The sequence below is a fragment of the Lolium perenne genome, chromosome 2, assembly GCF_019359855.2.
Source record: "Lolium perenne isolate Kyuss_39 chromosome 2, Kyuss_2.0, whole genome shotgun sequence".
Taxonomy (NCBI): Eukaryota; Viridiplantae; Streptophyta; class Magnoliopsida; order Poales; family Poaceae; genus Lolium; species Lolium perenne.
Window position 1 is genome coordinate 239,753,460 of NC_067245.2, and position 12,270 is coordinate 239,765,729.

General features: G+C 51.1%; 3 protein-coding genes across 3 annotated transcripts; 1 reads left to right on the plus strand and 2 right to left on the minus strand.

Annotated features, from left to right (window-relative positions):
- Positions 1-1,965: 1,965 nt before the first annotated feature.
- On the minus strand, positions 1,966-2,857 carry LOC127335369 (probable calcium-binding protein CML22). Its single transcript, XM_051362013.2, has one exon. It carries the CDS (start codon positions 2,822-2,824, stop codon positions 2,168-2,170), a length of 657 nt encoding a protein of 218 aa, XP_051217973.1. The 5' UTR covers positions 2,825-2,857; the 3' UTR covers positions 1,966-2,167.
- A 3,313-nt stretch (positions 2,858-6,170) lies between these two features.
- On the plus strand, positions 6,171-6,962 carry LOC127330533 (uncharacterized). The gene is made up of 2 exons (XM_051356716.2): positions 6,171-6,347; positions 6,421-6,962. Exons 1-2 carry the CDS (start codon positions 6,243-6,245, stop codon positions 6,772-6,774), a joined length of 459 nt encoding a protein of 152 aa, XP_051212676.2. The 5' UTR covers positions 6,171-6,242; the 3' UTR covers positions 6,775-6,962.
- A 547-nt stretch (positions 6,963-7,509) lies between these two features.
- LOC127329242 (uncharacterized) lies at positions 7,510-8,318 on the minus strand. Its single transcript, XM_051355774.2, has 2 exons — positions 8,259-8,318; positions 7,510-8,142 (listed from the first exon to the last, which is right to left on the minus strand). Exons 1-2 carry the CDS (start codon positions 8,316-8,318, stop codon positions 7,510-7,512), a joined length of 693 nt encoding a protein of 230 aa, XP_051211734.1.
- Positions 8,319-12,270: the final 3,952 nt, after the last annotated feature.

Consider the following 12,270-nt stretch of genomic DNA (forward strand, 5'->3'; position numbering starts at 1 on the left):
GGCTGAAGCCGACGATGGATCTCGGCGGGCACAAGATCCAATAGCTGCCGCCACCATCCATTGCCGGAGGACGTGGAGGAGGAGCCGCCGCCGCTCGTCCAAGGTCGCCGCCCTAGACGCACCGGTCGCCGCCTCCTTCATCCCCCCCCCCCCCCCCCCCGGGCACGTTTGGTGCCGGGGTCCGCCGCCACCGTGGCCAGCGCCGACGGCAGCAGCGGAGGGAGAGAGGACGCGAGGGTACAAGGTGGTCTTCTTCGACTACTCATGTTGCGGGGTTGTTGGCACATGCCCTTAGCACCCATAGTGCAGGACGAGGCTCGACGGGGGTGTGGGGGGTGACGAGTGAAGTTGGCCTAGTGCTTAATAGTCATACTGATCGAGTGCTAGTGCCTTAGAGCGTCACTAGCAGTGCCCTCATACTTGCAACCCTCAAAACCAGTTTGAGGGTCGAGAAATTGTGATTTTGAAGGCCCAAAACAGCCAGCGCAGATCAGTGCCCTCAAACCAACCCTCAAAACAGAATATTATGTCTTGAGGTTTGGTTTGAGGGCATTGATCTAAGCCCCGGCCTTCAAACCCTCAAAACAGGATCCGACGGGAGGCAGCGCGAATGCGGGGCGAGCACAGCGACGGGCGGGGCCAGCCACCGGCGCGGCCTGCTGTGGGCCGTGGGCGGGCTGCCGCGAGCGGAGGAGGCGGTGGCGGTGGCGGATCCGTGCGTGGGGGAGGCGGCAGCCAGCGCGAAAGAGGAGGGGAGGCGGGGCGGGCTCCGCGACGGCGTGGAGGCGTGGCGAGCACAGCGATGGGCGGGGCCGGCCACCGGCGGCGGCCTGCTGTGGGCCGTGGGCTGGCTTCCGCAAGCGGAGGAGGCAACGGCGGTGGCGGATCCGTGCGTGGGGGAGGCGGCCGACGGCACGGAAGAGGATGGGAGGCAGGGCGAGCTCCGCGGCGGCCGAAATGGGCGGCGGCGGCGCGCGGCCATGAGGACGAGGAAGCGAGGAAGATGGCAGTTGCTGAAAATTCACTCCCGCGAGCGAGCGTTGACCAAAAATAAAAGGCCCTTCAATTTGGCCTCCCAACATTCAATATTGAGGGTCGAGTGGGGATTTGAGGGTTCGGCCTTCAAAAAAAATTAAGGGTTCTATTCCGCACCTCGTTTCGGCCTGAACCCACAAAAAAACAGTTATTTTGAGGGTTTGATCAGTTTGAGGGTACTGCTAGTGATGCTCTTAGGTGGCCTCTGCTTAAGTACCGTTCTTGTTGTTGGCTTACCTAAATATTTTTGTTACTTCCTAGGTACTGCTAGATTAACTTGCTACCATCAGGTATTCTTGTTGTCATTGCTTTGGTAACCCCACCACTCCTGAGAAAAGGTTACCACGAGGACTAGTGCTTGACAATCAAATACACACCCTAGGGAGTAGCCTTGAGCTGAGCATGTCTATGCCAGCCACCAAACGGTTGCACCCACTATCTGTCGAAGGCCACAAAAAAATTCACCTACGCAACTAAACGAAGTACAGAACATGTCATGTCCTAGAGAACAAAAAGATTCAGTTAAGAGAACCAACCTGAGGTTGGGTGGTTAGGAGGGTGGTTGTACCTCCAGCCCACCAGAGTTCAAACCCCAGGTTTGACATCTGTGTGTCTCATAAAGACGGAATATTCATTCAGTGGGAGGCGACGTTCCCGTCGACAGCGAGGCGCCTGTGGTGACTTCGTCAATTTCAAGATCTAATCCGCCGGCTCAGTCTTCCGAAGGTGCTCATAGGGGTAGGGGGTGTGTGTGTGCGTTCATAGGGGTGAGTGTATACGCGTGTATGTGAGCGTCTGCGTTTGTACTGTGTTTCTCAAAAAAAAAAAAAAAAAAAAAGATTCAGTTAAACTCAACTCCTGACACACTGACGTGAAGAGATATGCAGATGCCCAGATGATACCATTACCATAAGACCACGGTACTCTACGTGGATAGATAGAAACCTTTTGATTCTTCCCAAGCAATACAACAATTAATCGGCAAGCCCATCAATACCGTACGAACAAACGAACAAACCAAGGAACGAGAGAGAGAGAGAGAGAAAGAAGTATGGAGAGCGGTTACATGGATTATCTACACCTCCTACAACCAAGCGCACATTTTAATTAGCGAGGACATCGATCGCCCAAATCAGGCCAGCGCGGCGAGCCCGCCGCCGCGCATCATCTGGCGGAACTCGTGGAAGTCGACGCGGCCGTCGCCGTCGCGGTCGACCTGGCCGATCATGCGGCGGCACTCCTCGGCGGTGCGGCCCTGCTTCAGCCCCAGCGACGACAGCACCACGCTGAGCTCGTCCACGGTGATGTACCCGTCGCCGTTGGCGTCGAACACCCGGAACGCCTCCCGCATGTCCTCCTCGTCCTCCTCGGCCGCCGGGGCCTCATCGGCGCCGGTGGACGTGATGGCGCGGTAGAGCTCCGCGAACTCCTCAGCGTCCACGCACCCGTCGCCGTCGGCGTCGATGCGCGCTATCATGGCCGCCAGCTCGTCGCCCGGCACGGCCATGCCCAGCTTGCCCAGCGAGTCCGCCAGCTCCTCCCGCGTGATGCGCCCGTCGCCGTTCCGGTCGAACAGCTCGAACACGCGCGCCAGCTCCGCGCCGTCCGCCTGCTTCTGCGTCGGCGACATCTTGCTCGGGGACGCTGCCGGACTCGACGGCGGCGAGGAGGCCGGTTCAGACGGTGGAGGCGACGGCGGCGAGGAGGAGGCCACGTCGACGCGGCCGCGGACGGGGAGGATGGAGGAGAGGCTGGTGGGGATGTAGGAGAGGAGGCCGGAGGGTGGCATGAGGGAGGGTATTAGTGCTGCTGCGGTGGCCTGGCAACGAGAAAATGACAAAAAACTACCACAATTGTGCCATAGTTGACGCGGAACTACCAAATGGGACACGATTGTCACATGACTACCATGTTTGGGGCAGGGTCGCGACGCGGAGCACTGATTGAACGGATCAAGCGTGTTAACCATGTTTCTGGCAGCCCTGGCCCACCGTCAGAGCTGACGTGGCTACCAGTCGACGGACGGCCGTTAGGGCGCGCGTTAGGGCAACTCCTGGTTGACTTTCCCCCAAATCGAACAGAAATGGAAGACGGAGGAGCCGGCGGCGACTGGTTCGGCGACCCAGGCGTGCACGGCGAATCTCCGGCGTATGATGGCATGGAGGGCTTCGTCCTGCCCTCGCCGGTGCTGCAGCACGCGTCGCCGGTGCTGCAGCTGACGCCACCAAGCCCACCGCGTCCAGAGTCCGAGAAGTGCTGGACATCTGAGGGCAGGACGTCTCAGAATGACCCCATGAGCCATTACCTCTACAATGGTAGCGGGTAAGAGTTCTTTGCCCTCTGTAGACTACCTCTCTGTTCGATTTTGCCCTCTGTAGAGTAATCCCCTGTTCCATTTTGCCGTAGTGTTATTTCTGGCAATAATGTTGGTAGAATGACGATGTAGATTGACTAGAATGTTAATTTGGATAATAGGGAGAAGGCAGAGATGTGGGAGCTCTATTTTCAATTTGATGGAGCAAAATTTGTTCACAAAACTTTACATAGGACAGAAATAAGGTTTCTGAAATTGTTGTCCATCATGGAGGAAGAGGGATATGGTCTGTGTGATTCCTTATATTATGTTAAAAATGAAGGAGTAGGACTGAGTGGATTAGAGCTACTGGACAGCAACTATAAGGTTGATGAAATGCTAGTGAAGTATGCAAGTACAAAGAAACTGGTGCTCACTGTGATGAAGGACAATAGGAAAAGAGCAATTGTTTTATCACCAATGAAGAGAAAGCATGCAAGCACAATTGACCTTGATCCAGAGGAAGAAGAGCCAATTGCCCACCCTTTTCTGAGGCAAGACAGTTCCTTTTGTGATGGTTGGCAGTCACAAATGGATGATCACAACTTTCCTCAGATGCACACACAGGAGAGTGTTAACTGTGAGAAGGGTAAACATGTACTGGATCTAGAGACATGTATGGCAGAAGAAGAAGAAGAGGAATCTGAAGATGAGGATGATAGTTGGCTATATCCAGGCAGATTTGACCCATTAGCTGCAGAGAAGGCAAGAAGAGCTCAGGAAGAGGAAATGCACCAGAGAATTGCTGCTAGGAAGAAGAGGAATGTTGATCCAGTGCTTCATTGTGAGGGGGAGAGTGATGTGGAGGATATTTATGACAATGCAACTCAGTGTGATGATATTTCAACAATTCCAGCAGTGAAGAGGCAAGTGAAGAGGCCTGGTCCAACATTGAGATCACATTCTCAAGTAGAGGCAGATGTTATTCCAGATTGGGTTCCTTCTGATGATGAGGGTGACAAAGGATTTCTGAAAGAAGAAGAGGATGATGGGTATGAGCCATTGCCTTTTGTGTTAGCAGGAGGGAGAAAGAGCAGAGGAAAGATGGCCAAGGAGAGGGTGTGGTATGATGATAGTAGACAGAATCCAGAGCAACAATTCATGGTGGGACTTTGCTTCAAAGATGTGTATCAATTCAGGCAAGCTTTGGCTAGACTCCACATTGTGCAGGTCAGGAATTTCCATTACCACAGGAATACACCTGACAGGATCATTGTGTGGTGCAAGGACAAGCAGAAGAAAAATAATGAAGAGAATGTGAAGGAGAAGGAGAAAAAGTGGGACTGTCCATTTTATATGACAGCTGCCAAGATAAAAAATGAGGCTACATTTTGCATAAAGAAAATGGAGTTGAAGCACACATGCCCAACAGATCCATCTAGCAATAGGGTTAATGCAAAGTGGCTTAGTGGTACATATGTTACTGAATACAAATCAAACATCAGCACTTCCATCAACACTTTGCAAGACAAAGCACAGAAAGATTTTGGAGTGGATGTTCCCAAGAGGATGGCTTACAGGGCAAGGACCAAGGCAATTGAGATGGTGATGGGTGATCACAAGCAACAATATCACAGACTAAGGGATTATCTGCAGACTGTTATAGACAAAAACCCTGGTTCCAGGTGCATTGTGACCAACATCACACAGGTCCAACAGATGAGCAGGTTGAAGCAATGAAGAAAGGACAGATGGTGAACATATCTTACAGCCCTAGATTTCATGGATTGTTCTTCTGTGTTAATGCTGCTAGAGAAGGGTTTCTACAGGGCTGCAGACCATTTATTGGTTTGGATGGTTGCTTCATTAAGCTCACCTCTGGAGCTCAAATCCTTGCAGCTACTGCCAGAGATGGAAATAACAACATCTATCCAATTGCATGGGGAGTGGTTGCCAAAGAAGATACAGAGAATTGGCAGTGGTTTCTTGAGCAGTTGAAGCAAGCACTTGGTGGAGATCATGGACAGTTTGGGTACTACACTATAATGTCTGACAGGCAAAAGGGATGACTGAAAGCAGTGTCCACTGTGTTCCCTAATTCACCACGGAGGTATCTTGCCTGAGGCATATATATGCCAATTTTCAGACAGAGCTTTAGAGGAGAGGACTTGAAGAAGTGCATGGATAATGCTGCATACTCATACACAAAAGATGGTTTTGATGAAGCAATGGAGGAGATGAAGAAGCAGAGTGAGGAAGGATGGAAATGGTTGAGCAAGATACCAGTGGAGGCATGGGCAAGGTTTGCAATGGACACCAACTGTCAAACAGATTTAGTGGTAAACAATCTGTCAGAGGTATTTAACAAATACATTCTTGATGTCAGGAACAAACCAATAGTGACAATGCTTGTAGGAATATATGACAAATGCATGGTCAGATGGGCTGGAAAAAGAGATGGTGCGAGAGTCGGTTGGATGGGAAATTACACCACATTATGCAGAACTGCTGGAGTTGATGAAGAAGTACTCAAGAAATTGCATCCCTAAGAGGGCAGATAAAGGACTATGGCAAGTGAAAAGTGGGAAAGTTACACATGAGGTCAACATTAGTTGTAGGACATGCTCTTGTAGGAAGTGGCAGCTCATCGGCTTGCCACTGCAACCATGCCGGTGAGTGCCATTTATAAGGCTGCTATGTGTCCGTAAGATTTTGTGTCTCCTTTTTTCACAAAAGAAATGTACTTGAAGAGCTACAAGCTCGTATTCAATCCAATGCCAAAGACAACATGGTTGGACTAAGACAGATACATTGACATCATGCCACTGCATTCAAAGATCACTTGAAGGGTAGAAGGGCAGAAAAAAGGAGGAAGGGCAAATTTGAGCCTCCCACACCTAAAGAGACATCAAGAATGTCCACAATTACTTGTAGCAACTGCAACTTACAGGGCCACAAGTACACTAGCTGCTCACAACCTTTGAGGCCTGACCTAGCTATGAGGAAAAACAATCACAAGGTAATGCACTGTCAACAGCACATCATACTTATTTCTACATTGCAATGTCCTAATTTATGCATGACATCTGCAGGCCAATAGAACAATGCCAACAGCAGATGCTTCTGGGACTAATGTACCTGCTAGCTCTTCTGGGACCAATGTACATCATGTAGCTCCAGGAAATGCTCCAGGAAATGCTCCAGGAAATGCTCCACCAAATGCTTCAAGATCTGCTCCAGGCACAGCTCCAAGGTATACTGCTGGTTCATCTGCTCCAGGAAATGCTGGTTCATCTGCTCCAGGAAATGCTGGTTCATCTGCTCCAGGAAATGTTGGAAGATCTGCTCCAGGAAATGCCAGGGGTTTGTCTGGTTATTTCAATGCTGGAGCAAATGCTGGTCCAGGAAGAGATGCATCTGACCCTCCTCTCCAAGGAAGAAATTAGGTCCTTTGTACTGTTGGTCCTGCTAGATCATTTGGATGTGCATGTACCTGACATGGTTAAGACCATTTTGTGATGCCTGTAAACTAAAGGCCATGCCTGATGTGATGCTTCTGACCTAAAGGCCATGCCTGTAGATGTTTAAGACCATTTTGTGATGCCTATGTTGTTTAAGACTATGATGTTTCAAACTGTTGCTTCATGCCAAATGTAAAATAGTCCTAAAGGTCTCGACAAAGTCGAAGCGTCAATGTCGAGACCTTTACAAATGTAAAATAACCCTAAAGGTCTCGACAGAGTCGAAGCGTCGATGTCGAGACCTTTCCAACTTTAAAATTACCCTAAAGGTCTCGACAATGCCGAAGCGTCGATGTCGAGACCTTTCCAACTTTAAAATTACCCTAAAGGTCTCGACAAAGTCGAAGCCTCGATGTCGAGACCTTTCCAAATGTCAAATAACTCTAGAAAATTTCTCACATAACAGATTCTCCACATAACAAATATTTCTAACTCATTATTAAACTGATAAAAAAGGAATTCATTTGAACATCAGGGATCAACTTCAACAGATTCAACACATATTGTTCAACATTACAAACCAACCATCATTTAGTTCAGCATTACAAACCAACCATCATTTGTTCAACATTACAAACCAACACATATTGTTCAACATTACAAACCATAGGGAATTCAATTCAAACATGACAAATAAAATTAAACTGGTACACAAGCTAGCTACTCCTCACACATCTCCTTGATCTTCTTCAGCTTTGCCCTGGTGGTTTCCTTGAGCTTAAATAAATCCCCAATTATGTACTCAAGCTTTCTCTTCTCTTCTTTCAACTGATCTCTCTCCTTCTCTGCCTTAATTCTCATGCATTTGTGCATATTGCTGCTTGATGCATCCAGTGCCTTCTTCTGCTCTAACTCTGCCCTAGCATCAATCAATCCTTGCTCAGCTTGGGCCTTCAAGGCAAGTATCACTTGCTTCTCCTCCACAATTTTCTTCATCTCTTCTTGAGCATTCCTCAGGTCAATGTGCATCTTCTCAATCTCATCCTTCAGCTTGAACCTCTTCTCCATGTTGTCCAGAGCATCATTAACCCTGCCTTGCTTCTCTTGTCCATACAAATCCCACAACTTTGCCAATGATTTCCGAAGTGCAGGTGGCCACTCACCATCTACCCACAGAAGAAAATCACAAGCTGGTTCTCCATCATGCCCTGCACACCCTAAGAACCTCCTCCCTGTCCAGCAACCATCAAATGCTACAAATCGAGCAGCTACAGCACCATGCTTGCAAGTCACAGTACTTGCACCATCATCAGCTAAACCGCAGAAATCAGAGTCGTAGGTAGTGTTCACACTCTAGCAGTTCGAAAAAACAAAGAAGAATCAGCCTAAATCCTCCTCAAAATCAAAATTCCCCCAATTCCTAACCCTGCAATTTGCCCAAATTATGACAGCATAAGTAGAGGACTCACATCAGCGCCGAGGGAGCTCTGCTCTGAAGAGGAATCCTCGCCGTCACCCCAAGAAACCATGGCCGTCTGTCCCTGCGGCGGCGGAGATCTACGTCGGCGGCGACTGCTTCCAGTGCGACGGAACAGAGAGAAAGGAGAGAGGAAGGAGACGACCCAGCCAACGCCTTAAAACAACAGCCCTAACGCGCGCCCTAACGGCCGTCCGTCGACTGGTAGCCACGTCAGCTCTGACGGTGGGCCAGGGCTGCCAGAAACATGGTTAACACGCTTGATCCGTTCAATCAGTGCTCCGCGTCGCGACCCTGCCCCAAACATGGTAGTCATGTGACAATCGTGTCCCATTTGGTAGTTCCGCGTCAACTATGGCACAATTGTGGTAGTTTTTTGTCATTTTCTCCCTGGCAACGCATTCGATGATCTCTTCTCTTGGGTTGGTGCAAAGCTTCTGCCGTGGACCATGGTTCTATTTATACTGCTTTTTTGCATTCTTTCTTGTGAAAAGGAGAAAGTGTTGTACTTGTATGTCAAAAGAGTTCAGTAGATGGAGAATTGGAGAGGATCTTTTTTTGGGACAGGGTGTTTCTGCACCCGGTGCATATGCACCTTTATTTGCAATGCATTTTAATCATATATAAAAATATTAAATAAATATAAAAAATGTCTCGTGTATATCTTGACACATATTTTGGTGCTAAAATAATCCATTTCTCAAGACATATTTTTGTCTTTTTTACACAGGGCACAAAAAATGGTGGTTTTATGTGAAACTTAACGTGCGCACATAGAATATGTCCCTCTACATGCGAATTTTTTCCTACATTTTTTTTATTTTTGGAATATGCTTTGTACATAACAGGTGCATATGCACCCGAGATCAGTTTTGAGTTTCCGCCTTTTCCTCCTTTCTACATCATGATTTGACTAGATTGTTGTCTTCGATTAAATTCACTCGTTTTTTTTTCTTCTATAGTTCTATGGATGGTGTATTGTATCCAGGAAAATCAATGCCAGTTATGGCTATAGTGAATTGTGGGAGGCAAGTGTTTGCATCCTCACCCAAAGGAACAAAAGGAAAACAATAACACTAATGTTTACTTTAAAAAAAAAGGTACAATGAAGATAGGCTTTTACTGTACGCACTTCAAATAATAGTCCTTTTTTTTGCGGAGAATTCTTCATTTCAATTTGTTGTGCTTCCGTTACAGACTTGTTGCCACGTTGATATCCATGGGAACCAAGCACCCACGAACTAATAGAAGGACGAAAACAATGCCTATTTGAATTCAGTTTTTAAATAAAATCTGATCAGGCTCTGTCTCTTACTAAAAGACTTGCTCTCACGTACTCAACATACATACACCCAAAAAAAATGTGAAAGTGGAAGCCCGCGGAATATCTGGACGAGCTACTTTGCCTTTTGTCGTTAAAATGCACTGGCAAAAGATAGTACTCCGTACTAGCATCATATATTTAACAAAAATGAACACCATGTCACGTCTGAACGTCCAGTGCTCCAGAACAAGAGGATATCCTGCCGTTGGTACTTTGGTGTAGTTTGGTGTATGTTTTCGTTCGGAGGCGACGAGGGGCGCCTTTTAAAAGTGGGTGAGAAGCGAGAGCTACCAAAACGATACCGACGAAAATGGTGGCCGGCCATTATCATGTCGCATGCAAACGCGTTTTGGCAGGTAGTTGGTCTGCACTCACTCCTCTTTAAAATTCAAGTTAAGCCGCAGAGAGACAACAGAGATAGAAAAAGGCGAAGAAAACTATAGGTCAACCGAAACCGCGTGGAGGAGCATCGACAATTAAGCCACGTCCCCGGCCGTCGGAGGCGGATCTCGGTCGTCTGCCCGACCGTCGCCGGCGAGCTCGCCGTCGGATCGGACATCGACCGCGCTCCGCGCGACAGATGTGCGTCTGGGCGCACGTGAGCCCTCACGTGCCGACAGGCCGATACACTTCTCCAGGCCCATATTGCAGCTCATCACTGGACTGCAGCTCATCTTTGGCACAGTATGATTGATGGGGCCGTGAATTGAAAAGGGTGGCATTCAACTGGAACTGGCCTGTGAGGCTGTGATTCGTGATGCGCGTGCACTGGATTTGGTAGATTAATCCCTGTGTTAAGCATCGTTTGGACATCCTTGGTTAGCTTAATAGTCATAGGAGGAGACTTGAGAGAGGGCGATGGATTCCCTTCTTCAATGGCACTCCATGTGCGGCTCGCGGTACATGGTGCGAATTTCCAGCCGGCAGGCGAGCAATGCGCATAAAGAAGAGCTATAGAATGGTCCGAACAGTGACAGTAGCTTAGTGCATCTTCAGCGGCGCGACGCAAACGGACGCTGAGTGCTGAGCGACCGTTTTCGTCCGCCGTGACCGGAAATGCGTCTAGGCCTGCTCCAGCGGGGCAACGCAAAGTGACGGGGCCGTCCGCGGAGACACAAACCTGGCCCGAATATGCGTCAGGTTTGCGTCTCCGCGGACGCTCGGCGGTCACGGATTGTGTCCGTGTTGGGTACATCCGGGCCCGGTCGGCAGTGACTAGGTAAGCAAAAGATTTTTGTCATTACTATTGATTGGCCAAAAGGACCATCTTTACAGAGTAGTCAAGTTAACCTAAAACTACAACGGCCGTACCTCTCGCCGTCGCGCGGCCTACACCGGCCTCGGTTACTCGCAGTCGCGTCCCCTACTACTGGCCGTCGGAAGGGCCGGCGGCGTCGTCGAAGCGGGAGCGCTTCGCGCACTCCGCACGCCGGCGACTGGACATCTCGTCCTGCCGCTGCGCGGCGTTCGACGGCCTCGGCCATGGCGCTGTCCCCACGGGGCCGTCGCCGTGGCCTCCTCCGCCGCCGCCGGCCTCCTCCTCCTCCGCCGCCGCTCGGACCGCCGCCTCCGCCGCCCGGGCCTCTGGTCCGCCGCCGTCGCCGCGTCCTCGTTCCCACTGGACCGCCGCTGGACCGCCGCCATGTCGGCGACGAAGCGGGCCCCGTCCCTAGCCGCCGCCGCCACCGCTTCGTCCCTGGCGGCGATGGCGGCCTCTAGCTCGCGGTTCTCTGCTCGACCCGCACGGGAGAAGGGCCCTACGCGGAGCGAGTCCGGGTCGAGCACATTAACCCCCGAGCCATGGCCATCGCATAGGCGTGGGCTTCCTCCTCCTCCACCCAAGCCCGACGGCGCTGGCGTCCCCGCCAGGACTCGAAGGACGCGAGCAGAATCCGCCGCTCGCCGGCGCACTCGAAGCGCATGGGCACGGGGACGTCGTCGTCCGCGATGTCGTGGATGACGGCGTCGGCCGGAGGGGCCGCGATGGCCGCCGTGCCTCCGCGAGCTCGGCCATGGCGTTGGCGATCTCCGCCCTGGTCGCCGCGAGGCACCCTTCCGCGCGCTCTGCCACCTCCGCCTCCGCCTCCGCGACCTCCGCCTCCGCCGCCGCCACCTCCAGGTCCATCTGCTGGGCCTCAACGCCGGCGGCGGCTACCTTCTCCTCCTCCTCCTCCTCCGGGTGGAGCTGGCGGCACATGTGAACAACGTGCTCCCAATTCATGTGGTCGGCCATGGATGGATGGTAGCTTGAGGTGTGCCCATCGCCCCCGCCGGTGTCCACCATATATAGCCACGGCAGGGCGGGAAACGGCGTTGGCGCGCAGGGCGTTTCCCGTGCGCACGAAAAGCCGGCGAAACTTGCCAATGTATTGGGCAAGCGCGGAAACGATCGTCGTCGCGCGGGAACAGTTATCGCCGGCGGCAGTCCTCGACAGGACGTAAAACGCCATTAGCTAGCTTGACGCTGTCCCCGGTCAAAAAATGCGTCGGCACCGCTGGAGGTACCCAAGACGCAAACGGTCACCCTAGGCCATATCGCGTCCGCGGGCCGACGCAAACGGACATTTCGGACGTCCGAAATGCGTCAGCCCGCTGGGAGATGCCCTTATATCAAAATCAGGGTGGTGTTCAGTTTGACAAAGAGCTCAAACAGAAGTGACAGCACGCAACGAGCAGCATC

Coding starts and splice junctions, on each gene's coding strand:
- LOC127330533 (XM_051356716.2), top strand. CDS start 6,243: ATGTCCACAATTACTTGTAGCAACTGCAACTTACAGGGCCACAAGTAC. Junction 6,348..6,420: donor TGAGGAAAAACAATCACAAG/GTAATGCACTGT, acceptor TGACATCTGCAG/GCCAATAGAACAATGCCAAC.
- LOC127329242 (XM_051355774.2), bottom strand. CDS start 8,318: ATGGTTTCTTGGGGTGACGGCGAGGATTCCTCTTCAGAGCAGAGCTCC. Junction 8,143..8,258: donor AGAGCTCCCTCGGCGCTGAT/GTGAGTCCTCTA, acceptor TCGAACTGCTAG/AGTGTGAACACTACCTACGA.
- LOC127335369 (XM_051362013.2), bottom strand. CDS start 2,824: ATGCCACCCTCCGGCCTCCTCTCCTACATCCCCACCAGCCTCTCCTCC.